Here is a 27,844-nt window from a genome sequence, read left to right on the forward strand (position 1 = left end):
ATAATAACTAGAAAGTTACATTTTATGAAGAAAATGTAGGTGGTGCTTGCCGTGGCCAAACTCGGGGTCCCCCGATATCTCTATAACAAAAGGGATCCAAATGTTAAATTTTATAGTTCTACCTGTACATTATTATATATCAATGGGGCAAATTTGGGGATGTCTTGTGCCCCAGGGGTAAAACTTATACCCTTGTGCGAGGTATGTTCTGACACGGGTTGCAAACTTCTTCAAATGTGGTAAATTTGACCTTTCTAAAAAATTCCCTCTCTGCGCCACAATCAGTCAAGGTTGGTCTCAATGTTAAGTCTATGGGATTTTTTTTGCCCGGTTAACCCGGTTGCCCAACCCTTAGAAAAGTCATAGCACCCTATGTAGGTGCATGTTATTCACAAGTTCTGACGCGTGTCTTTAGTTACACAGTGTCACTGACGACATCAGACGTTTCGTTGATTTCTTTGTCTCTTGTTTATTTTCAACATCAAAAACAACGGTTGTTACAGTTTCTTGCATAAATCCACTGTAGTCACGACAAGTCGCTTGCTGTGTTCTGTAGCTTCGATAGATTACAGTTACAACAACTTATTTTACTGTATTCCTTTTAGCTTACTGTCTCACGGTCAAAAGCTTGTGTGCTCCACACCTTTCTGTATCCTTCCGTGTCTTAACGACAACTACAACTAACGTGCGTGATAGACATGGAACTGCATAACTGTGGGATGATGTAACAGAACAACCCATGAAATGATGTCACAATACAAATTATATGTATGATACTTAATGCTTAATGCTTAACTAATAAACTGAAATAAGATAAACATAACAACAAATCACAAGAATGAAATATGGCCCTTACATTTCCAGCCCCTAATTGACAGGCAGGAAGACTGACAATTACACACATTTTTTTGTTTTGTTGTTTTTTCCTTTTTTTTACAATTCGGCCACAACATTTACTATTGGATTAAGATTTGAATTAACTTTCTTAACACTTTAGAATTAACTTTTTTAACACTTTAGAATTAACTTTCTTAACACTTTAGACATTTGTTAACGGTTTAACTTAAGGTATTCATATCGCTGCGTACCAAATGAAAGGAACATGACTACTTTATAAGGTAATTAACAGTCCATTTCACATATCAGGCACAGCTTATCGATGGGTCTTTCCAGGGTACTGGTTTTAGTTTTGACCAGTACACGTCTCACAAGTCCTTTTTTATCAGGGAACACTTTCGTGATCCGTCCGACGACCCATGAATTTCTTGGAGAAGACTCATCAATTATTAGAACTACGTCTCCAATCGAGAGTTTTTTTCTCACCTGAGACCATTTTTGGCGCTCCTGAAGCAAGGGCAAGTATTCACGCACCCATCGCTTCCAGAATAGGTCGGCAAGGTACTGAATTTGCTTCCACTTGCGACGTGCGTAAATGTCCTCTTTTTTGAAAAGACCAGGAGGCAAGTTTGGCTGTTTTTTCATCAGCAGCAGGTGGTTAGGTGTCAGGGGCTCCAGGTCTGTGGGATCGTCTGTAGCGGTGGTAAGGGGACGGTCATTTATTATAGCTTCCACCTCACACAGGAATGTGTGCAAGCTCTCATCGTTTAGTGTTTGTTCTTTTAATACAGACCTCAAGATTTTTTTTAACTGACCTTATCTGCCTTTCCCATATTCCACCGAAGTGAGACCCAGCAGGAGGATTAAATATCCATTGTATCCCCTTTTGCATAAAGACGCCTTCAATTTTTGACTGATTCCACTGTTGGATAGCTTTACGCAATTCAGTCTCAGCGCCTATGAAGTTTGTTCCATTATCACTTCTCATAACTGACACCTGGCCTCTTCTGCACATGAAGCGTCGAATAGCATTTAAGCAGGAGTTTGTATCTAATGACTGCGCGACTTTAACAAAACACAGAGTCCAGCAGTTCTATTTCCAGTTGACCTTTCAACATTTTGTCGTTGTTTACGGCGACCACTGCCGCTGTCAATTCCATTCGGGGGATAGTAGTTTGTTTCAAGGGCGCTACGCGAGAATTCCCCATCAAGAATGCACAGTGTGTAAGTCCATCAGCATTTACTAACCTAATATATGAGACAACTCCATATCCCATTTCACTTGCATCTGAGAAGTGGTGAAGTTGTGCTGTAGTTGTAACTCCAAAGTCAACTGGTTTTACGCATCTTGCTACACTAAACTCAGACAATTGATGCAACTCGTGTAGCCAGGCCCTCCATCTTTTTATAAATTGTTCGGGAATGTCATCGTCCCAAGCGAGTCCCTCTTTACATAACTGCTGCAATAAGATCTTAGCTGGCAGTATGACTGGTGCAAGGAAGCCTAAGGGGTCATAAATTGAACTAGTGACTGACAAGATTCCTCTTCTACTGTAGTCACAGGCCGCTCTTTTAAACTAATCTTGAACTTGAGCGTGTCTGAATTAATACACCACAGCACCCCTAGAGCTCTCTCAACAGGGAGTACGTCTTTACTCAAATCTAAGTCCCTCATGTCTTTAATTCTCTCACCCTCAGGGATGGAAGCTAGCAATGTACGACTATTACTTGCCCACTTGGTGAGGTGAAACCCTCCACTTGCGCACAGTTTGGTGAGATTACTATATAGCGCAACTGCTTGGCTATGACTAGAGACAGACTTCAAGCAGTCGTCTACATAAAAGTTTTTAAGTACTGTGTTGACTGCCTCGGCAGATGCATTGCTGCGGTTCTCTTCTGCTGTTTTCCTAAGGGCGAAGTTAGCTACACTTGGAGATGATTTTGCACCAAACAAATGAACAACCATTTTATACTCAACCAAGTCCTGACTCACGTCTCCATTCGGCCACCACAGAAAACGCAACAAGTCTGTGTCCTTTTCCGGAACTCTGACCTGATAGTACATGGCTTCCACATCTGCCATCATGGCAACTTCTTCTTGTCTAAAGCGTGCGAGCACTCCAATGAGTAAGTTTGTCAGGTCGGGTCCCTGCAGAAGCTCGCTATTTAATGATATTCCCTGATAGCTGGCAGCACAGTCAAAGACTACCCTTAGCTTTTTCTTTTTAGGATGGTACACACCATGGTGAGGTATGTACCACACTTGCCCGTCTTGTCGACTTAGGTGGGGTGTGGGGACCTTGACTGCGTGACCCTTTTCAAACATGTCGTTCATGAAGTTTAGATACTCTTTGTGAAAGGAGCAGTTATGCTTAAACTTCCGTTTGAGGTTCAGTGTGCGCTGCATGGCTGCGCTTCGGTTATTGGGCATTTGAATAGCTGCTTTCTTAAATGGGAGACCGATGTAGAAGTGATTATCGGTAAATTGCAGGGAGTTAGTTACAGAGTCTAAAAACTGATAGTCCTCTTGTGACAACTCAGCTTTGTCATCACAGTTCCGTTCAGGAAAATCATGGTTGTACTGTTGTATCAGCATTTGTTCTACACTTTCGATGGAGACTCTGTTGACTGCAACGCTCACTTGCTCATTGACACATGTGCCTTCCTCGACCGACTCTCGAAGAGGTCCATTTATGGTCCATCCGAGAGCAGTCTTTATGCATATGGCCCATTGTGCCTGCTGTTAATTACTCGCCATGGTTCTAGGAGCCTGTGCTCTTTGTTACTTATGAGAATTTTAACTCCAGCATTAATGTAAGGCAGTTTTACTTCGCTGAGGTATGGCCACTTATCAATGTCGTGCTGTTGTGGAATATTTTCCACTGAGACTGGGATACTCTTTTGTGTGAACACTTTGGGGAGTTCAACAAAGGTGTTTTCTTCCAGACTGCTAACCTCTAGGTCAGTAAGCACGTAACTTTCTACTTGTTTCCTCGCGTTCATGGTGCTTAACATGATGTCAATTTTTTTACCTTGTACGTTTAATCGCCTTGCTAATGACTCTGTACAAAAGGTAGCAGAGCTACCTGGGTCCATAAAGGCGTATACTTTTACTGTCTTGTTGCCTTTCTTGGACTTTATTTTAACAGGTACTATGGAGAGAATACAGTCATCTCCAGCCCCGATACACGCACTCGTTTCGTGACTCGCTGTAACAGGCAATGTTTGAACTGGTTCGGTTTCGTCAGCCTTCACGATCGCTTGAGCTGTGTCCTTTGCTGCAATGTGTAGCATGCGAGGATGTTTCTTTGAGCACAGCTGACATGTAATTTTCTTCGTGCAGTCTTTGCTTAAATGTCCTTTTACTAAACAGCCAAAGCAGAATCCATTCTTTTTTAAAAAGTCCAACTTGACCTTATATGTCTCATTGTTAAATTTGTGGCATTCGTCTAGGGTATGATCTTGCTCACAGGATGCACAAGGTTTAGTGAAGGCACTAATAACTAATGCACCACTACTCTTTACTGTGATTGAGTCTTTATGATTTTTACCAACCTGTTTTACGCCGGTCGCAAAGCTGCTACCTCTCTTTTCTTCTATTTTTTGCTTGAATCCTGAAGGGGATTTGTTGCTGTGCTTTTTACCACTAGTCGTTGTACCACTAGTCGAAACGTTCAGGTCTCCAAAAAGTGGGTTAGACATTACCTTTGCTTCTCGTTCTACAAATTTCATCAGCTGCACGAACTTAGCTCTTTCTTCATTGCGCTCTTCGTACTCGTAGACGTGGCTTCTCCATTTTTCACGCAGTTTGTAGGGCAGTTTTGAGGCAACACCTCTCAAGTTGGTAGCATTGTCTAGCTCATCCATGTAATCGATGCTTGACATGGTATTGTAACATTTTACTAGGAACAGGGAGAAAGTTTTTAGCGACTTTCCGTCCTCTGACTTTATTTCCGCCCAGTTGAGTGCCTTTTGCATCAGCGTTGTAGCGATTATTTGTCTATTTCCGAAATTGTCATGTAACAGTTTCATAGCCTCTGCGTAGCCATGATGTTCTGGCATGAGCTGGCAGCTTCTCACTAGGTCCTTAGGCTGTCCTTCAGTATACTGCTCAAGAAAGAACAGCCTTTCATGATTGCTATCAGTGTTGGTTTCGATGGCATGTTTAAAAGCTCTTACGAAGGACGTGAACTCAAGAGGGTCACCATAGAATGGAGGAACGTTGCGCGGAGGTAAGGAATGTTGCCTCTGACTCTTTGCAAACATTTCTGTAAGATCTGCCTGAAGTGGCATCCTACCCTGAGGCTCCACTATGTCAGTGTTGTAAAGTGAGTGTTCGTTACTTTGGGTGGGCCGTTCCATTAGGGTGCTTGACATTATGGGTTTGGCACTCACTGGCATGCTTAAGTGGGTTGCTCGGAGGCGTGATGGCAGCTCGAGGTATTCCGTTGCCGAACTGTGGTGTCAGTGGTCGTTTTGCTCTGGTTCCGGGGGGCGTGCACCACTCGTTTCGATGACCACGCTCCGTCTATCAGGATGTTGTTTTTTGCGGTTCTGGTAAGAATTTAGTTCAGCATCGGCCATTGCAAGCGCCGTTTCCATTTCCGGCCTTTCCTTTTGTGCCTTTAATTGTGCTTGTTTAGCCTTTAGTTGTGCTTCCTCCAGCTTCAGCGCCTGCCGATCTCTCAAAGTTGCTGCTTTAGCCAGCAAAGCTGCTCTGTTGGCTTCTGCCTTTTTTAGTCGAGCTTCGGATGCTGCTGACGTTAAGGACCTCTTGGATGCCGCTGACGTTACGCTTCCGTGCCTTTGGGGGGCGGGCGTCTTACGCTCCGCCATTGACACACTGTCGTTTGGCGAAACTCCATCGTCAACTGTTTGAGACAACTTAAAGCGATTACTAGTGTCCGCGATCCACGACTCCACTCTTACCATGAATTCTGTGCAGCGCGTTAATCTAGGGTGATACCAGTGGTGCTGATCGGTTTCACGCTCTTCATCCTTTGCGCACAATCGCACTGTTACATTACTTTCAATAAAGTCATTTAGCAGCGCTTTGTATTGGCGGCGCTTGGCTTTAACGTCATGCAAATTGCAAGCATTGTCCATAAGCGCCTCTAGTTCATTGTATAATACAGTCAACTGACTCCACTTGCCTTCTCTGGCGCTCTTCAGTTCGTCGAGCACCATCACCTGCTCAGATTCGGTGATAGCGGCGTTGTCCTCGCCGTGTGACATGGTGAAGTTTAAGGCAGGCAAGTCCTCTTTTCGGTTTCGGTTGATGCGCGTTTTTGAAGTCGCACGCGCGCTCTTCACAATCTTAAATCACTTATCTTCATTTCTGCGGCGGAGCCAAGCTTTTGACTTTAATGTAGGTGCATGTTATTTACAAGTTCTGACGCGTGTCTTTAGTTACACAGTGTCACTGACGACATCAGACGTTTCGTTGATTTCTTTGCCTCTTGTTTATTTTCAACATCAAAAACAACGGTTGTTACAGTTTCTTGCATAAATCCACTGTAGTCACGACAAGTCGCTTGCTGTGTTCTGTAGCTTCGATAGATTACAGTTACAACAACTTATTTTACTGTATTCCTTTTAGCTTACTGTCTCACGGTCAAAAGCTTGTGTGCTCCACACCTTTCTGTATCCTTCCGTGTCTTAACGACAACTACAACTAACGTGCGTGATAGACATGGAACTGCATAACTGTGGGATGATGTAACAGAACAACCCATGAAATGATGTCACAATACAAATTATATGTATGATACTTAATGCTTAATGCTTAACTAATAAACTGAAATAAGATAAACATAACAACAAATCACAAGAATTAAATATGGCCCTTACACCCTATTTCAGAATAAGCCGCTATCCTCTTCTTCCCCTTGTCTTGCCCCAACTAACTTAATGTCCTCTCTTACTGCATCCATGAATCTCCTCTTTGGTCTTCATTTAGACCTCCTGCCTGGCAGTTTCAAGCAACCTACTACTGTACCAATATGCTCACAACAAGTCCAAACCACCTCAATCTGTCCTCTCTATATGTCACGGGGCACTAGAGGGCGTGATGGATCCAAGCGCAGAGTTAGACCTGTGATTAGTGGTAGTGCTTGTGTAGCAGACTGAGCCGGCCGAGTGGATTAAAGAGAAAGTGCCGGTTAAGCTCTGTGCTGTGGCGTGAGCAGAGTCTCGCTGGAATGCGGAAGCGCGCGTGAGCGCTCTGTGTGCAGCGTGGACCTGTGAGGAATGCTAAAGCGCCGCGAGTCGGCGAGAGCGTCTTGTGTGTCCTGTGCAGGAATGAGGAAACTTGATGTGCAGCGCGATTCGCGCAGTGTTGCAGAGACGTGGAGAGCCGGCGGGCGAATGGAGACGCCGCACAGGTTGGTGGCTGGTTTTGCTAAGCTTTTTCGTGGTCGAAGGTGAGCAAGGTTCAGAGCCAGAGAGACAAGAGAAGGTCCGTGATCCGAATTCGTGGTCGTTGAGGCAAATCCAAGGGTCGATAACAAAACTCCGTGAGCGTGAAATCCAAACGTGAGACAGTGGCGTGGTCGAGAAGAAACGAAGCGTGGTCGGTAACAGGTAGTTGAGACATGAAACTAACGCTGGAAAATTGGGCTACGAAAGGCACACAATAATCTGGCAACGTGACTGTGGCAGAGCGTGGTTTAAATAGGTAAGGAGGATGATTGGAGATAACGCACAGGTGTGTTGAGAGCGGAAGGTGAGGTGGCAAGAAGCAAGGGGTGGTTGGGAACGTGGAGCAGGAGTGCTTATATGATCATGGCAGAGCTGTAGCTTGACGGGTTGTGACAGTACCCGCCCCCCCAAGAACGCCACCTGGCGTTCTAGTAGGCGCCTCAGGGTGGAGTCTATGAAAGTCAGCGATTAGGGAGCGGTCCAGGATGAATTTGGCTGGTACCCAACTCCGCTCCTTAGGGCCATAGCCCTCCCAGTCCACCAGGTACTGGAGACCACGACCGTGGCGGCGAGACCTGAGGAGTCTACGGACTGTGAAGGCTTCACCTCCTTCTATGAGTCGAGGGGGGGGAGGGGGTTGGATGGGTGGAGATAGTGGACAGGGGACCAGTCGGCGGATGTGGGAAACGTGAAATGTAGGATTGATTCTGCGCATAGAGAGTGGTAGAGCTAGTCGGACGGAGCATGGATTTATGATCCGGATGATGGTGAAAGGTCCGATGAATCTTGGTGAAATCTTCTTGGATGTGTTCTTGAGGGGGAGGTCACGTGCAGACAGCATGACCCTTTGGCCGACAAGATATCTAGGGGCTGGTGACCGATGACGATTAGCCTGCCTTTGGAAAGCACTTACGGTGCGCCGTAGCTGGTTGCGGGCACGCTGCCATGTTCTCTTGCAGCGCCGGATAAAGGTTTGGGCTGAGGTGACGGCTACCTCCTCTTCCTGGGTCGGAAAGAGGGGTGGTTGATAGCCCAGGCAACAGTGGAAGGGAGACATGCCTGTGGAGGAGGTAGGAAGCGAGTTGTGGGCGTACTCGACCCAGGGTAAAAAGCGGCTCCAGGAGGATGGATCCCGGGTGGCCATGCATCTTAAAGATTTCTCCAGCTCCTGGTTGACTCGTTCTGTTTGGCCGTTAGTTTGGGGATGGAAACCGGAAGAAAGGCTGGGGTTAGCATCGACGAGGTTGCAAAAGGTTTTACAGAATTGGGCAGAAAACTGGGGGCCTCTGTCCGAGACGATGTCGACTGGGAGTCCATGAAGTCGGAAGACGTGGTTGATTAGCAGTTCAGCTGTTTCCTTCGCAGACGGGAGTTTCGGTAGTGGTATGAAATGTGCAGACTTAGAGAAGCGATCCACAACGGTCAGGATGCAGGTATTGTTTTGGGATGGTGGTAGGCCGGTGACGAAGTCGATGGAGATGTGGGACCAAGGGCGGTGGGGAATGGGGAGCGGTCTAAGGAAGCCCTCTGGAGGGCGGTTGGTGACCTTGTTCCTGACACAGGTGTCACAGGACGCCACAAAGTTCTTGACATCCTCCTTCATCGTGGACCACCAGAAGCGCTGTTGAAGGAGGAAGAGAGTGCATGCTGCCCCAGGATGGCATGCCAGTCTGGAACTGTGAGCCCAGTCTAACACCTGTGGTCGTACAGAGACTGGAACAAAGAGCTTGTCAGGTGGGACGGTGTTTGGGCCTGGTTCCTGTTCAAGGGTCTGCTGGACAAGCTGCTCCACAGTAAGCCGGGTTATTGCCACAAGACATTGGGGAGGAAGGATAGTCTCAGTTGTGGATACGTCCTGAGAGGTGGAGAATTGGCAAAAGAGGGCATCAGGTTTAGCGTTCTTGGAACCAGGGCGATACGACAGCGTGAAGCGGAAACGAGAAAAGAATAACGACCACCGTGCCTGGCGTGAGTTGAGTCTTTTTGCCGTTCTTAGATATTCTAGGTTTTTATGGTCAGTCCACACAAGAAAGGGGTGGTCGGCCCCTTCCAGCCAATGCCTCCATTCTTCTAGGGCCAATTTGACCGCCAATAGTTCACGGTCCCCAATGTTGTAGTTGCGTTCAGGGGGTGTGAGTCTGCGGGAGAAGAAGGAGCATGGGTGAAGTTTGTTGTCTTCTGTGGACCTCTGGGACAGGATGGCCCCCACCCCAGTTTCGGACGCGTCTACTTCCACGACAAACTGGAGAGAGGGGTCGGGAAAGATGAGGATAGGCGCAGTGGTGAAGCGCTGTTTAAGATCCCTGAAGGCTATGTCTGCCTGGTGGTTCCATTTAAATGAGATCTTGGACGACGTGAGGGTCGTAAGTGGGGCCGCGACCATGCTGTAGCTCCGGATGAAACGGCGATAAAAATTGGCGAACCCTAAGAAGCGTTGGAGTTCGCGTCTTGATGACGGTACTGGCCAGTCAGTGACTGCCTTCACCTTGGTGGGGTCCATCTGGAGACCCTCAGGGGAGATGCAATATCCCAAAAAGGATGTGGACGAGCAATGAAACTCGCATTTCTCTGCCTTGACGTAAAGTTTATTCTCAAGTAGCCGTTGCAGGACCTGGCGAACGTGGGATCTGTGTTCCTTGACTGAGCGTGAGAAAATCAAGATATCGTCCAGGTAGGCAAAGACAAAGACATTGAGAAAATCCCTGAGGACATCGTTTATGAGAGTCTGAAACACTGCCGGCGCATTGGTTAATCCATAAGGAACCACTAGATACTCATAATGGCCGGTGGGTGTGTTGAAGGCAGTCTTCCACTCATCACCCTCCCGTATCCTGACAAGGTGGTAGGCATTTCTCAGATCCAACTTAATGAAGACACGGGCGTCCTGGAGAAGTTTGAAGGCTGAAGACATCAGAGGAAGGGGGTAGCGGTTGTTGACCGTGATCTCATTTAGCCCTCTGTAATCAATGCAGGGTCTGAGGGATTTGTCCTTCTTTTTCACAAAGAAGAACCCTGCCCCTGCTGGCGAAGAGGATGGGCGGATGATCCCTGCGGCAAGTGACTCCTTTATGTACTGTTCCATGGCCTCTCTCTCAGGGCGAGAGAGGGAGTAAAGCCGTCCCTTGGGGGGAGAGGTGCCAGGAAGAAGGTCAATCGCACAATCATAAGGGCGGTGTGGAGGTAAAGAGACAGCCCGTGACTTACTGAACACCTGACTTAGGTCATGATAATCTGTGGGAACCCTGGTTAGGTCGGGGATCACCTCTCGTGGCGTAGACAAGGTTTGGCCCATAGGGGCGGAGCGTAGACATGAAGAGAGGCAGGTGGGACTCCAATCCAGGACCCTTATTTTGACCCAGACAATGTGTGGGTTATGCAGCCTTAACCAAGGGAGGCCTAGAACAATGGGTGCATGAGCATTATGAACAATTAGGAGCGAAATGAGCTCTGTGTGGTTTCCTGAAAACTGTAGGGTGATGGGGGCAGTACGGTGGGAAATCGGGTTTAATTTGCTGCCATCAAGAGCCTGAACCACGAAGGGCTGATGCAAGGGCGTGAACTTGGAGGCAGTGCAAGAGGAGATTAAGTTCTGATCGGCCCCGGAGTCGACTAATGCGTGAGTGACGTGGGATTGGTCGTCATGGGTCAAAGTCACGGAAAAACATGATCGTTGGTCCGGGGAAGAAACAGATGCGGGGCCCCCCTGCATCCCCAGAACTACGGGGGGGCCTGCCCTTTTAGTGGGCAGGAGCGCACAGCGTGACCGGTCTGCCCGCAATAGAAGCAGGCGCTGTTATCTCTGCGGCGCTGGCGTCCCTTGGGTGCGATGCGTGTGCGGCCTATCTGCATGGGTTCAGGGGGTGCCTCGGAAGTGACTAAGGTTGGTGCAGAGGTGCATGGTGTGAAACAAGGCTGCCGTTCAGACCGTCGAATCCGCTTGCGAGCATCAATACGTGTTGCCAGGTCAATGAGTCCCTGCAGGTCCGAGGGGAGTTCACGAGCTGCAAGCTCGTCTTTCACTGAGTCTGAAAGCCCATGGAGAAAACAGTCAAAAAGAGCTTTCTCGTCCCAGTCACAAGAGGGAGCTAGAGTCCGGAAATCAATGGCATAGTCAGAGACAGAACGTGCTTCCTGGCGTAACTGAAGTATTTGGTTAGCTGCCTGATTTCCTGTGAAGGAACGATCAAAAACCCTCCTCATTTCCTCATTAAAAGTTCTATAAGTGAAGCAACATGAAACTTGAGCATCCCACAGTGCCGTTTCCCACTCTCTCGCCTTTCCAGAGAGGAGAGTGATGATGTAGGCGACCTTAGAGCGCTCTGTGGGAAATGACGTGGCCTGCAGTTCCAGAACGAGAGAGCATTGGGAGAGAAAAGAGCGACATGTGGCTGGATTCCCGTCATAGGTAGGCGGAGCAGGGAGGCGTGGCTCATGGACTGAAGAGAGCCCCGGGGGGGGTTGGGGGGGATGTAGCAGAGCGGGTGCAGGAGGTGGCTGATTTTGAATCTGAGTGGAAAGAGACTGCAAGGTTTCGGTGATGGTTTGAAGTGTATTAGTGATTTGTGTGATTTTCTGCTGATGTGTACCCAAGAGGGTTCCTTGGCTCTCTAATGCCCCCCTCAGGCGAGCAGCCTCTGCTGGATCCATTCCTTTTGGCCAGATTATTCTGTCACGGGGCACTAGAGGGCGTGATGGATCCAAGCGCAGAGTTAGACCTGTGATTAGTGGTAGTGCTTGTGTAGCAGACTGAGCCGGCCGAGTGGATCAAAGAGAAAGTGCCGGTTAAGCTCTGTGCTGTGGTGTGAGCAGAGTCTCGCTGGAATGCGGAAGCGCGCGTGAGCGCTCTGTGTGCAGCGTGGACCTGTGAGGAATGCTAAAGCGCCGCGAGTCGGCGAGAGCGTCTTGTGTGTCCTGTGCAGGAATGCGGAAGTGCAAAGAGCTGGTGAGGAAACTTGGTGCAAAGAGCCGGCGGGCGAATGGAGACGCCGCACAGGTTGGTGGCTGGTTTTGCTACGCTTTTTCGTGGTCGAAGGTGAGCAAGGTTCAGAGCCAGAGAGACAAGAGAAGGTCCGTGATCCGAATTTGTGGTCGTTGAGGCAAATCCAAGGGTCGATAACAAAACTCCGTGAGCGTGAAATCCAAACGTGAGACAGTGGCGTGGTCGAGAAGAAACGAAGCGTGGTCGGTAACAGGTAGTCGAGACATGAAACTAACGCTGGAAAATTGGGCTACGAAAGGCACACAATAATCTGGCAACGTGACTGTGGCAGAGCGTGGTTTAAATAGGTAAGGAGGATGATTGGAGATAACGCACAGGTGTGTTGAGAGCGGAAGGTAAGGTGGCAAGAAGCAAGGGGTGGTTGGGACGTGGAGCAGGAGTGCTTATATGATCATGGCAGAGCTGTAGCTTGACGGGTTGTGACACTATATCTACAAAACATCTAACATGGGTTATCCCTCTGATTAACTCATTCTTGATCCTATCTATCCTTGTCACTCCCAAAGAGATCCTCAATATCTTCATGTTTGCTATCTCCAACTCTCCCTCCTGTCTTTTCTTCAATGCCACTGTCTCTAGCCGTAGAGCATCGCTGGTCTCACCACTGTGTTGAACACCTTTCTTTTCACTCTCGCTGATACTCTTTTGTCACATAACACCCCTGACACTTTTCTTCATCCATTCCAACCTGCCTGTATCCGCCTCTTCACCCCCGTTTCACACTCTCTGTTGCTCTGGACCATTGACCTTAAGTACTTAAATCCTGCACCCTCTTTACCTTTGCTCCCTGTAGCCTTTACCGTTCCACTTAGGTTCCTCTCATTCACACACATGTATTCTGTCTTGCTACAGCTAACCTTCATTCCTCTGCTTTCCAGAGCATACCTCCATCCCTCTAGATTTTCCTTCACCTGTTCCCTGCTCTCGCTACAAAGCACAATGTCATCTGCAAACATCATTGTCCAGGAAGACACCTGTCTAACCTCATCAGTCATCCCGTCCATCACCATAGCAAACAAGAAGGGGCTCAGAGCCAAGCCTTGATGCAAACGCACCTCAACCTCAAACTCTTCTGTCACACCTACAGCACATCCCACCACTATCTTACAGCTCTCATAAATGTCCTGCACCACTCTAACATACTTCTTTGCCACTCCAGATTTCCTCATACAATACCATACTGTAGCTCCAGACACAGTGCAACTCCCTGTTACCTTCTCTGTACTTCTTATTAGCATCCTCAAAGCAAATACTGCTTTACAATGTTGTACTCTTTCTAAGCATGAAACCATATTGATGTTCACAAATGCTCACCTCTGCCTTTAACCTAGCTTCCACTACACTTTCTCAAGCCTCATTTTCTCCGTAGTTACCACAGCTCTGCACATTCCCCTTGTTCTTGAAGATCAGCAATAATACACTTCTTCTCCATTCCTCTGGGATTTCTCTCACTCCCCAAAATCTTGTTAAACAGACTAGTCAGAAACTCTACTGCAACTTCCCCTAAGCACTTCCATACCTCCATACGTATGTCATCAGGACCAACTGCCTTTCCACTCTTCGTCCTCTTTAACGCTCTCCTAACCTCACTTTTACTGATTTTTGCTACCTCCTGCTCCACAACAGTCACGTCTTCTACTCTTTGATCTCTTTCATTTTCCTCATTCATCAACTCTTCAAAGTACTTCTTCCATCTTCCCATTACCCTCATGGCACCTGTCAGTACAATTCCATCCCTACCTTTAATCACTTTAACCTGCTGCACATCCTTCCCATCTCTATCTCTTTGCCTCGCCAACCTGTACAGATCCACCGCTCCCTCCTTACTGTCCAACCTAGCATACAAGTCCTCATATGCTCTTTGTTTGGCCTTTCCCACCTCTACCTTCACCTTATGCTGCATCTCCCTGTACTCCTGTCTACTTTCTTAAGTCCTCTCAGTGTCCCACTTCTTCTTACCAAGCCTCTTTCCCTGTGTTGCAACCGTAATATCCCGAAAGGCGGGAATTTGCTAAATTAATTCGTAAAAATTACGCCACCCTGGTGGGGCGCCAGGGGTATACTTCCAATTAAGACAGACAGATAAGCTCCACCTATCACAGGCAAGAATAAAGATTAACTGAGACATGGGTAGCTATACAAAAGGGATGCTTTATTTATAAAAAAAAAAAAACAAATATCGGCTCCCAAGGGACACAGAAGCAATAAACAAATTAATTAATAAAACACTCCTCAGGGAGGGGGAAAAGGAGAAATGGAACAGAGACTGACAGGACAGAAAGACAGCTCAGAAAATTAATTAATAAAACAAATTAATTAATAAAACACTCCTCAGGGAGGGGGAAAAGGAGAAATGGAACAGAGACTGACAGGACAGAAAGACAGCTCAGAAAATCGCACCAAGTCGTCTCCCAGTCCTATATACGACTGAGATCGGTGCCTAAACGCACCAAATTAACATAACAAAAAAAAGGACAACAACAACAACACAAACATTCGCGCCGTTACCACATAATACACAGAGCAGACATGCAAAACAATCAGCTAAGAAGGACAATTCCATCCACACAAAACAAGAATAAAAGCCAGAAAAAATAAAAATAGGAAAACAAAAAGAAACTTAACCAGCATGCACACCGTAGCTACCAGCCCAACGGCGTACAAAGCAGCCGAGTAGCAAGCAAGTGTTATGCGCTAAAATGCCCACCTGCCATGGATTGCCCCCCCCTACATAATCGCTATCAAATATTGTATTAGAATATAAATTCATAGGTTAATGGTTTACAAATTACAAATTACATGAGACAATAAAATAAAATAAGCAATATGAAAATAAAAGTTGTATATGAAAAAATAGATTTTTTTTTATATACTGTACAACATGTATACTTTTGGATTGTTTATTTTATAATAAAAATAGTTTACTCTAATTTTTCATCATGAACAATATTTATTTTTATTGTATATAAATGCTTATTTGTATATTCATTAAAAAGCCCTTAAAAATAATGTTCTACTATAATATTTGATAGCGATTATGTATGTGGGGCAATCCATGGCAGGGGGGGCATTTTTGCGCATAACACACCGGCATTCTCATCCTGCTAGCGCTGCTGACACTATTGTAAAGTTAAATAAGTGAAAGACTCAACATACAAGCACTATCTGTGACAGAGAATCGCCACCTCACAGTATCTACTATGATGTAACTATGATGTAACAGTATAGGGTCTTGTGTGTAAGAGACTGCAGTCAGTAACATGTGAGACAGGGAAGCGCATCGGCTGCTGGTCAACTCAGGGACACTGATGGTATGATAATACCGCTCTTTACTTATACAAAGGACTTATCACTTGAATCTTGATTAAGTTGTTTAAGTTTTTAAACGTATTCACAAAAAATTTAATATGTCGTGTATTACATGTCCTTTAAAGGATTAATAAAAAAGTATGTGTTAGTTAAGTTAGAAGCTTAGTTAAATAATTTTGTTGGTGTATTTGTTTAAATTTTATTTAACTGTTGTGTTTTAGAAGTAGTGATTTAACTGTTATTCATCAGGAATAGTACCCTTCAGTACCCTTTTTTCTGGTTTTCATTTAAGGTTATTAACCTTGCTCTCTCTCCCTCACTTAGTCAAATCTATTTTGAACAATTGTTCTGTAACCTGCAAAGTTGTCAGACACAAGAATTAAAAGTGATTCCAGAGTTGATTCCCGTGTCCCCTGTAGTTGGCTATGGCTTTTTCGAGTTTGAAGCAGAGGCTGATGTGCAAATTCCCAGATAACTCGACAACTATAACAATACACGAAATATGCTTACTGCTAAAGTGATGATAAAATTTACTGTAAATACCGGCATACCTACAGTAAAAGCGCGCTCCGCCGCGAATAATCCACACGAAGGGACAAAAACCCTAAGGAAAGTCTACAGAAGACAGTGGAGTCGAAAAGTTAACATCACAAATGCAACCTACAACATCTTCCAAGCAGCTCGGGCTTCCGCCCTTGCGGGCGCCGCGCCACCACTGCTGGCGTCATCCGCTCTTCAAGGACTCTCAATGAGACTTCGTGCCAGAACTCCAGACTCCCGCAACCAAGGAAACCTCAGGAGTAGTTCCAGAGCGCAGCCATCGGTAACCAGGCAACCAACGCCTCACTGAACGGCTTTCCTAAAAGACGTCATCTCTACAACAGCGCACCAACCAATCAGCAATGTCGTGATTCCCTTCGATGGAGGCGAACCAACGGAAGAGAACGAAACGTAACGCAAGTAAACAAACAAAGCTGTATACCTTGCTGAAGTTGGTGCTCGTTTCATAACTAAACTGTAAGATTAAACCCAAGACTCTGCTCTTGTGACTTTTGTTGATCTAGTAAACAGTACTAGAATAACTTCATTCATTTTTACTTTCCAAACTGTTTGTATGTATGTGTATGTGTGTGTGTGTGCGTGCGTTTAAGTAGCGTAGTTTCATGTATCGTAGATTAGTAAAATAAATCCTCGTTTTTTTTATAAAGAACTGTTGTCTTGGTCATGTATTTTAAAGTCTAAACATTTGCCCAGATCGTGTTACCTTGCTCATAATTGCTAAATACTAGATTTTGTGTTATAGCCGTTGGCTATAACACTAAATTCTGCTAAATGCTATACGGGTAATCGATAAAGTGTACATTATAAATTTTAATTCAGTTAATCAAATTAACCCGAATTGTTAATGATTCGATACAACTCTGACCCAGAGCTAAACAATTCCTATTAACGGTGAAGGATGCGTTGGCATTGTGTCCACATTAAAATGTCTACCTTTATTGGTGAACAATGCAACCGTCATTCGTTTGCTTTTATTATGTAAACCCTAAATATTTATGATAAAGAATGCCGGCAGCCATTTATTGTCATTATTATCTTAAAACCCTACACTTCCACCACCCCTGGTGTCTGTACCGGCTTATTTGTGCCGCTTACCATGCACCTTTAGATGGAGACACGCTCCAGGAAGCGCAACGGCAGGCCTCTCCACTGGCTTATGAGGAACAGGCACTTCGTTTGGCTCTTTTAAATGCTAGATCACATACTCTGATTTATCACCCACCAAAATTTAACAAGGATTTTATTAAAGATTTTACTGACTTTTTACCGGATATAGCATTGAATAATGACAGATTTCTTATTCTTGGTGATTTTAACATCCATGTCTGCTGTAAATCTAAACCTTTAGTCAATAAGTTTCTCAGTCTTGTTGATTCTTTTAACCCAACTCAATTGATGAATGCCCCAACACATGTAAAGGGGCACACATTAGATCTTGTTCTGTCATATGGTTTAAATCTGTCCGACATTGAGATTTACAACACAGGTCTATCTGACCATCCACTTGCCTTAAACCTCGCGCTCCGGCTCTACGTGTGCGCATCACTAACTCTTCAACTGCCGCTTGTTTCTCTCTTGCTTTTAACGACTCTGATTACTCTTGTGGTAATCTCAACACGGATAAACTGCTTGAACTGTTCAACACCACATGTTCTAATATTTTGAACTCATATAGCTCCTATGAGGATTAAACTAAACCAGTGACTGAACCGTGGCTGAATGAGACCACACGCGCTCTCAGATGCTTGTGTAGGCGGGCTGAAAGAAAGTGGAAAAAGGACAATCTTCAGATCTCACTGGACATCTTCAAAAACAGCCTTTAGAAATATCAGAGAGCAGTTAAAACAGCAAAATCACATTACTTCTCAGAGGTGGTCAAAAGTCAAAAGCTGCATACTCTGAATAGTTTAATTAATCATTTTCTGCTGTTATTGAACCTTTACCTGAACTCTGTAAACAGTTTCTTCATTTTTTCAAAGAGTAAGATTGCAAATACAAGATGTTTACCATTTACCTATGTTTTAGACCCCTCCACCTCTTCTACTTGCCAAGCTGTTTTTCATCAGTTTGAACCAGTTTCTCTCTCTACCCTAAATTAAATAATTAAGCATCTTGGCCATCTTTTTGTCCCTTTGACACCATTCCACTACGCCTTCGCAAGGATGTATTGAATTCCATCGGAACATATGTTGTGGACTTAATTAATTCATCTTCGATGTCCGGTTGTGTTCCAGCTGCCTTTAAACATGCTGTAGTACAACCGCTGATCAAAAAAAGCAATCTGAATCACTCTGTTTTTTCCAACTTTAGGCCTATTTCTAAGCTCCCCTTTTTATCAAAAGTTTTAGAAAAGGTTGTTTATAATCAGTTACAGTACAGGCACACCTTAATTTTAATGGGATCTCAAAAAAATTTCAGTCTTGTCTGCACGACATAGAACTGAAACTGCTCTTATAAGAATGTTTAACAATTTGCTTTTAACTGCTGACTCTGATGATTCTGCCATTCTGGTTTTATTGGACCTGACTGCAGTTTTTGACACAGTAGACCATAACATTCTTTTATCATGCCTCGAGACATGCATTGGAATTAAAGGTTCTGTTCTTAAATAGTTCCAATCATATCTGTCAGACAGGAGTTTCTTAGTCCATCTAGGGAAGTATTCATCCACAGTGTCTTCTCTTGACTGTGGGGTACCCCAAGGCTCCATCTTGGGTCCAATTCTCTTCTCACTGTAAATGCTTCCATTGTGGGCCATTTTTAGGAAGCATAAAATCGCCACTGCTTTGCTGATGATCTTCAAATCTATCTGTCTATTCCAACAAATAGTCATCCATCTATTCAGACCTTGTTGAACTGTCTCAGAGATGTTCAAACATCTCGCCTTCTGACTGGGAAGAGAAAACGTGATCATATTACACCCATACTGGCTTCCCCTCACAGGCTTCCTGTACATTTCAGAATCCAGTTTAAAATATTACTTCTTGTTTTTAAAAGCCTAAATCATTTGGCACCTGCTTATCTGTCGGAGCTTCTTGTTCCGTACTCCCCTTTCAGAGACTTGCGATCCTCTGATCATTATTTACTGCACATCCCCAGAACAAAGTTCAAAACCAGAGGTGGCAGAGCCTTTTTGGTAGTAGCCCCCAGCCTGTGGAACAGCCTCCTTTTGCAGTTGAGAGCCGCCCAGAATCGTAATCAATTTAAAACCATGCTTAAAACACATCTGTTTTCATGTGCATTTTATTCCTTTTGATTTATTAAGCAAGTTTTATTTTATTTATTACTATGATTTTTATAAATTTTTCAATTTTATTTTATCCTATTGATTTCTGTCTTGTGGTTTGTAATAGTGAGCGATGAATATTAAGTAGATACGCTATATAGTATCTGCTGACTTATTTTTTATACTGTACTTCTACAGCACTTTGGTCAACGAAAGTTGTTTTAAATGTGCTTTATACATAAATTCTTCTTTTTCTTTGTCTTTTGGCTGTTCCCTTTCAGGGGTCGATACAGTGAATCATCTGCCTCTATCTAACCCTATCCTCTGCATCCTCTTCTCTCACACCAACTTACTTCATGTCCTTTCTCACTGCATCCATAAATCTCCTCTTTGGTCTTCCTCCAGACTTCCTGCCTGGCAGTTCAAACCTCAGCATCCTTCTACCGATATATTCTACATCTCTCCTCTGAACATGTCCAAACCACCTCAATCTGGCCTATTTGACTTTACCTTCAAAACATCTAATATGGGTTGTCCCTCTAATGAACTCATTCTTGATCCTATCTATCCTTGTCACTCTCAAGCAAAACCTCAACATCTTCAACTTTGCCTCCTGTCTTTTCTTCAGTGCCACTGTCTCTAAGCCGTAGTACAGAATACCTGGGAGTAGATGTGGGATTGAAATGTGGGACTTCCTGTGACGTAGCTTCCTGTTTTTCGTATTGTTCCCGCGAAAGTTCCTCGTTTGTTTGTATCAGGGTTTAGATTACATTACCTTTTCTTGTTTATTCTAAATAACAACATTAACTAATTTTCAGGCTTTAATACTACTGGATTTTTGCCTTTTTCTGTTTGTTTGCTTTTTTGCTCTTTTTTGGAGAACGCACGTATCATCTGAGAACAACAAGCAGAATCCATCACCAAATAACTACTCAGGTACGATATCATGGATAATATTCAGCTTGTTCAGTGTGTTGAGTGCAGACATGCAGTGTGTATGGTAAATGACCTCCTCATGGCCTCTGATCAGGGTTGTGTCACTATACTTGTGTTACTCGACCTCAGTGCAGCTTTTGAAACTATTGATCATGGTATTCTCCTTCACAGATTAGAAAATGTAGTAGGAATTAAGGGAACGGCCCTCTTATGGCTCAGATCCTATTTAACTGATCGTTATCAGTTTGTAGATTTAGATGGTGACCATTCCTCATGTTCTCAAGTTGAGTTTGGTGTTCCACAGGGTTCTGTTTTAGGCCCACTGCTTTTTTCCCTTTACATGCTTCCACTAGGCAACATAATTAGTAAACATGGTATTAGTTTTCATTGTTTTGCTGATGACACACAATTATACGTTTCAGCAAAACCAGATGAGAAAAACCAGCTTACTAAAGTTGAGCAATGTGTGCAGGACATAAGAGATTGGATGTTAATTAATTTCCTTCTGCTTAATCCTGATAAGACAGAAGTTCTAGTCATAGGACCACAAGCAGCTAGAAGTAAGCTTTCTGATCACCCTGTGATTTTAAATAGTCTTTCTGTTCCATCAAGTGCAAAAGTAAAAGACCTTGGTGTGATTATAGATTCAAGCCTTTCATTTGAAGCACATGTAGATAATATTACCAGGATAGCATTCTTTCACCTCAGAAATATTGCCAAGATAAGAAATATATTGTCACTAAACGATGCAGAAAAACTAGTTCATGCTTTTATCACGTCTAGGTTGGATTATTGTAACGCCTTACTGTCTGGTTGTTCAACTAGGTGCTTAAACAAGCTTCAATTAGTCCAGAATGCAGCAGCGAGAGTCCTCACTCGAACCAGAAGATATGAGCACATCACCCCTATCTTATCTACATTGCATTGGCTTCCTGTGAAATTTCGCATCGATTTTAAAATACTACTCTTGACGTATAAAGCATTAAATGGTCTCGCGCTGCAGTATCTAAGTGAACTGCTAGTGTCTTACAATCCGCCACGCCTACTTCTATCAAAGGATGCAGGCTGCTTGTCAGTACCGCGTATTATTAAAACTACAGCAGGGGGCAGAGCTTTTTCTTACAAAGCCCCAAAGTTATGGAATAGTCTTCCAAATAGTGTTCGGGACTCAGACACAGTCTCAGTGTTTAAGTCCAGGCTAAAAACCTATTTATTTAGCCAAGCATTTTTATAAATAGATTAGCCTTAGGTAAAGAAGCAGATCTGGGGGACTCATGGACGTAGAGTATTAGGTGAACTGGTATGTTTGGATGCTGTCTTCCCCACTCTCATTGATCACTCAGGTTTGTTGACGGTGAGGTGATTGGTTGCCTTATATCTCTGGAAGCCCTCATGTTTGTGTTTTCTTCTGGCTCTCCCTTTTTAGTTATGCTGTCATAGTTATTCCTCTCGGAGTCTCTGCTTGCACTCTCTCCTTTTTCCTCTACCTATCTCTCTGTTGAGCTATACATGTCGCTTTTGAGCTGCCAGTGATCCAGACCCCCTCTGCCTGCTGGACCTCTCTAACTCATCCTGGAGTCCTGCTTCTGGTTGGAGATCTCATCACATGGATGCCCCCGTGTGGTCTGCCTGGAATGCGTGTGGTGACTGGGGTTGGTTCCACTTTTCCATGAAGGTGGTCCTGTCCTCGACTGATGCAGACAGCTGTTCTCTGAGGACTGTGACTTCAGTCGCTCAATAGTTCAGGACTGGAATTTTTTACAGTCTACCTGAGCCTCCGGGAACAAACTGGACTTTAATCTTACACATCTCCTCTTATATTGAACTTCCAGTCTCGCATATTATTATGCACATCAATCCCTGCTATCTGTTTTCACCCAGATGAGGATGGGTTCCCTGTTGAGTCTGGTTCCTTTCAAGGTTTCTTCCTATTACCATCTCAGGGAGTTTTTCCTTGCCACTTTTGCCGTCGTCCTAGGCTTGCTCATCAGGGACAATCATATAATTTTGATTCATACACATTCACATTTCATACAAACTTAATTCTTTTGATTGTGTAAAGCTGCTTTGTGATGATGTAAATCGTTAAAAGCGCTATACAAATAAAATTGAATTGAATTGAATTGAATTGAGTACACCACTGTCCTGTACACCTGTTCTTTAATTCCCGCTGATAATCTTTTATCGCACAACACACCTGAAACTTTTCTCCACCCATTCCAACCTGCCTGTACCCGCCTCTTCACCTCCTTTTCACACTGATTGATTGATTCTTTGTTATAATTCTAAAACCTTTGGGGCTCACCTACTCTATTGTACTGTACAATAAAAAAAATTAATTATATATTTTCACCTTCATAACACATATTAAACTGGGACAGTGTTGGTAATGCCCCTGATGTAGTAAGGACAGGGTTAGCACAGTGGTTAAGGTGTCTAATCAAAAGATCCCAGATAAATACCCCACCATCACCAGGTTGACACTGATGGGCACAAACTGGTTAGATGTATAGTGAGATAAAATGTAAGTTGTTCTGAATAATAGTGTCTGCCAAGTGTTGTAAATGTAAGCAAAGCATTACCAGCTCTTGATTATTTTTATCTGCAGGGAAAATCAGATGTGGAAATAACAAGAGATGTTATGAGTACCTGGGAGTGAGAGATCTTGACCGTCTCAACAAAGACAGTCCAAAGCACACTTTGGTGGCATGGAGGTGTGGTAAGTGAGCCACTGTAGCGAAAATATTGGTTCAGGTCTCTGGGGAGCAGGGTCCCCACATCAAATGCTGGGATGAGCACCTTCTGTCCTGAGGATCATACCAAAACCAAAATCTCATCAATAGGTTATCCATGTTGACTACAGTTAATGAGTCCCATCTCCTGTGTTTATTTCCCAATATTTTGCATTTATACCAAGACCTGTACCTGTTCCAGTCTTTTTAATGTTTAAGATGTAAAAAATAGTAGATCCAAATACACGGCTGCTTACTTAGCTAACCCGCAACATAGCTAACGTTCGATAACATTACTGTACTTGCCATATAATTGTTCATTCTAATGTTAGATAATATATTTGTTATTATAATATTTGCAAAGAGTTTTACAGATATGGAGGATTATTTGGATTGATGCATAATTGGAAATAATATGCTAGGTAACAGTACTGGAGACTTTACTCACTCAATTATCATATACAGTGGAACCTCGGGTTACGAGCATAATTCGTTCTGGAAGCGGGCTCGTATTCCTAAATATTCATAAATCAAAGCACATTTTCCCATAACTAAAATTATTCGTTCCACAGCCCCAAAAAAATACATAAAAATAATTAACACAAAATATAAAGTAAAAATAAAACTAATTAATCTGCATGTTACCATAAAGTAAAGTAAAAAATAAATCCCGACGGATAAGTGTTTCCATTTATGCGCACAGGCGCTGTGTGTGTATGTTTTTCTCTCTCCTGCGCTGCTGAGTGTGTGGTATGTGTGTGTGTTTGTGTGTGAACCGGTGCGGTGTCTAATTATGCTTGCACACACATAACACACACACTCTGCAGCGGAAGAGAAAGAAAAACACACATATAACACACACACTCAAACACTGACACACAGTAAAGGCGAGAGAGAGAGAGAGCGCGCGTGTGTCACACACACACATGGATGTTGATTATACCAGTAAGGGACGAGCACTAAGACCCAGCAGGGGAGATACCCGCAGCGCAAGAGAGAGAAAAAACATTGGCTCAGTTGTGATGTCGCGATGCTCCGTGTCAAAACAAGAAGCGCATGCGTTATACATGATACTCGGTGCTCGGAAACCACTACAACGCTTGTTTTTTAAGTCAAAATTTATTAAAAATCTTTGGTTGTCTTGAGTGGCAATTAGTTCTGCAAGTCAGAAATATAGTCGTCATGCAATTGTACAAGCGTACACCTTTGTACCCACCTAAATACCTGATGCGGTTTAGGTAATTGAAGATGTTGGCATATGCCTTATTGTTTTTCTCTCCTTCCTATCAGAGAAACAGGAAAAGATACGGTAACTCAATTACAAACAAATGTCATTGACTTAAAATATAATATTTTTAAGACAAAATAGTAAGTGCAAGATTGTTAATTCCATAGAGAATATTAAATCAGTACTAGATGTAATAGTAATTAATTCTGCTAATTTCTGTTAATAAAACTAATACTGCATTACAAAATAATCATGATTCTTATACATAAATAAATATTCTACTAGTAATAAAATAACAATAATAATAATAATTAGGTATAATACAAACTGCATATACTGTATATCATTAAATTCAAAAAGTAAAACATATATAGATTCATCACACACATTCTATCTATTTCAAGTGTATATTTCTTTTCATTTTGATGATTATAACTTATAGCCCATAAAAACCCCAAATGTTCTTATTTTCTGAGATAGTGAATTTTGAGTTTTCATTAACTGTAAGCCATAACCATCTAAATTGAAAGAAACAAACACTTGAAATTTCCTGTATCAGTTTGTGTGTAATGAATTTGTATATATTTACATTGAATTACTGAAATAAATGTCCTTAAAAAAAATTTAATATATATATATATATATATATATATATATATATATATATATATAGATAATGCCACACACCTCAATAAGCACTGAAAAAACAGCCAGGCCATTTCCTTGGGTTTTAGCTTCAGTATAGTTAGAATACAACTCAGAATTATAGTGGACTACATGGAGCTGTAAAGGAAGAGAGTAAGAGCTAATGATGAAAGGAGATATTGCAGGAAAAAGTAATTGTTTAATATAAAAATTTAAGGATCTAGTACCTGCTTGGTCTGAGTTGCATTTACTGCATTCACTATATATATATATATATATATATATATATATATATATATATATATATATATATATATATAATTTATTATTATTATTATTATTATTATTATTACTCTTAATCTACAGTAGCTAACAAACAATGGCCTGTCACATTGTAATGAAGACAATGAGGTTCCCACTGCATCCTTTTAAAGAATGCAGCACAAAATGATGGTAAGACTAGATTCTCTGAACATGACATAGATGTGCTGGTTACCTGCCACGAACATGGTAAGCACTAGAAAATATAAGCACAATACTGTCCTCTTCAAAATGGCATAGACCCACACTTCCATGGTGATAGCACAAGCATGAAGAGGTCATTGTGAGAACTCATTGACATAGCACCATCACAGTGACATGCCAATGATAACTTATTCAAAACACTATCCACTCTCATGCTCTCATTTATGTTAATGGCACAGATGGGAAAAAAAATCTTTAGAAATTTTTGCTATATTTTTATTAAGTTCTTCCATTGTCTTCCTGCACATCCTCACCAGGATTTTTTGAAGATGTAAAAAAAAAAAAAAAGCGCAGGAGCACCTTGTCAAGAAAGAAAATACTACATGCTTATTTTGTCTGCTGTGTTACTGACAAGTTGTACAAGTATTATACTCTGGCTTCTTGCAACATGGTAACATAGCTCAAAGCAGGTTATGGTTGCTGAACCACTGGATGTCCAGGTGGCACTCGAAAACAGTGTGGGCTTTATAGACAATTGGAATACTTTTGAGGGCAAAGCTGGGTTGTTAGGACAGGATGATGTCCATCCTGTTTAGGAAGTGTGAGGGTTGCCCACTAGAGGGCACTGTGTTTATTTTGTAGTTTTTGTTGGTAGACTCAGTTTCCTAGAAGGCACCTCGGTCAGGTGATGCGGGTGCTCACCTGAACGAGGTAGCTCATTAGTCACGTAATAAATAACTGGTTGTTCTAGGAAACTGGGTCGAGCATTAATTTCAGTTCTGTTAAGTGGGTATTTGTTTTCTCTGATTATGTTCTGTTTTATTTTGTTTAATTATAGTTGGCCTTTTGGTTTTTGGAGCTTTAAGTTAAGTTTATATTTGTCTTAAGTCAGTATGTCTCTTTGTCTCTGTGTCTCCTAGCAGGATTAGCCTCTAGGAGAATTAGGCTTTTGTGTTCATCCCTTGGGTCTCTGGCTACTAGCCTGTTTAGCAATTAGTCTGTTTAGCTACTAGCTAGCTTAGCAGCTAATGTGCATAACAGCTAGTAGGTCTAGCCAAGTCTGTCTTGTGTGTGGAGGCTCCAGTTCGCCAGCGGGCCTCAGTGAAGGCTCCAGTTTGCCAGCAGGCCTTAGTGGAGGCTCCAGTTTGCCAGCGGGCCTCAGTGGGGGCTCCAGTTCGCCAGCGGGCCTCAGTGGGGGCTCCAGTTCGCCAGCGGGCCTCAGTGGGGGCTCCAGTTCGCCAGCGGGCCCCAGTGGGGGCTCCAGTTCGCCAGCGGGCCTCAGTGGGGGCTCCAGTTCGCCAGCGGGCCTCAGTGGGGGCTCCAGTTCGCCAGCGGGCCTCAGTGGGGGCTCCAGTTCGCCAGCGGGCCTCAGTGGGGGCTCCAGTTCGCCAGCGGGCCTCAGTGGGGGCTCCAGTTCGCCAGCGGGCCTCAGTGGGGGCTCCAGTTCGCCAGCGGGCCCCAGTGGGGGCTCCAGTTCGCCAGCGGGCCTCAGTGGGGACTCTAGTTCGCCAGCGGGCCTCAGTGGGGGCTCCAGTTCGCCAGCGGGCCTCAGTGGGGGCTCCAGTTCGCCAGCGGGCCTCAGTGGGGGCTCCAGTTCGCCAGCGGGCCTCAGTGGGGGCTCCAGTTCGCCAGCGGGCCTCAGTGGGGGCTCCAGTTCGCCAGCGGGCCTCAGTGGGGGCTCCAGTTCGCCAGCGGGCCCCAGTGGGGACTCTAGTTCGCCAGCGGGCCTCAGTGGGGGCTCCAGTTCGCCAGCGGGCCTCAGTGGGGGCTCCAGCTCACCAGCGGGCCTCAGTGGGGGATCCAGCTCTTCAGCGGGCCTCAGTGGGGGCTCCAGCTCGCCAGCAGGCCTCAGTGGGAGCTCCAGTTCGCCAGAACCCAGCTAGGACACCACCAGGGAAAACCCTCACCATGCTCTTCAGCTTCGTGACAGCGAACCGCCAGCCACCGCCTGACTTCGAGGGCGGAACAAGAGCGTGCTTCCACACTGCGTTGTGGGCAATGCTTTGTGGGTAATGCAGTCCAAAGCATTGCCCGCACTGGACTACACTCCCGTGGCTATACCCCACGTGTGTTGTGAAGACAAGCCTCACAGAACTGGGGGACGGGCTCAGCAGAGATCATAAGCATTTAAAGGAGCATGTACTGAAACAGGTTGCTGAGAACAAAGCTAGTTTTTACCAGGTAAAAGTAGTGTTTTTTTTACACAACCATTGAGAATTTTTAATTAAGGTATATTACAAACTTTTCATTAGGACCCTAAAGAATCATATTAACATTTAATGGAAAATGGGATGTGTGGGACCTTTAAGTAAAATAGAACCTGTATTCTCATGTTTTATGCAGATCAGATCTTTTAAAGTAATGTTTGTGTGTTTAAAATGTAGTGGTATTGTTAGAGCTTTTTTTTTTTTTTAAAGAAAAACAATCACTTGAACCATTTCAATGGGCTACAATGGGGGACAACTTACCTTTTTGAGTAGATGAAA

The 27,844-nt window shown here is 43.9% G+C and overlaps 1 protein-coding gene across 2 annotated transcripts in view; it reads right to left on the minus strand.

Annotated features, from left to right (window-relative positions):
* Positions 1-27,844, minus strand: part of ca14 (carbonic anhydrase XIV) — a 61,969-nt gene that overhangs the window by 21,794 nt on the left and 12,331 nt on the right. Inside the window, exons 5-6 of one of the 2 annotated variants that reach the window (XM_053493886.1) lie at positions 24,237-24,303; positions 22,938-23,095 (exon numbers count right to left, since the gene is read on the minus strand). The exons of the other annotated variant lie outside the window; for it this stretch is intronic. Of the exons in view, the coding sequence (XP_053349861.1) occupies positions 22,938-23,095; positions 24,237-24,303 (225 nt within the window). The remainder of the gene's footprint in view (positions 1-22,937; positions 23,096-24,236; positions 24,304-27,844) is intronic. 2 annotated transcript variants of the gene reach the window in all.

This window comes from Clarias gariepinus, chromosome 4 (assembly GCF_024256425.1).
Source record: "Clarias gariepinus isolate MV-2021 ecotype Netherlands chromosome 4, CGAR_prim_01v2, whole genome shotgun sequence".
Lineage (NCBI taxonomy): Eukaryota > Metazoa > Chordata > Actinopteri > Siluriformes > Clariidae > Clarias > Clarias gariepinus.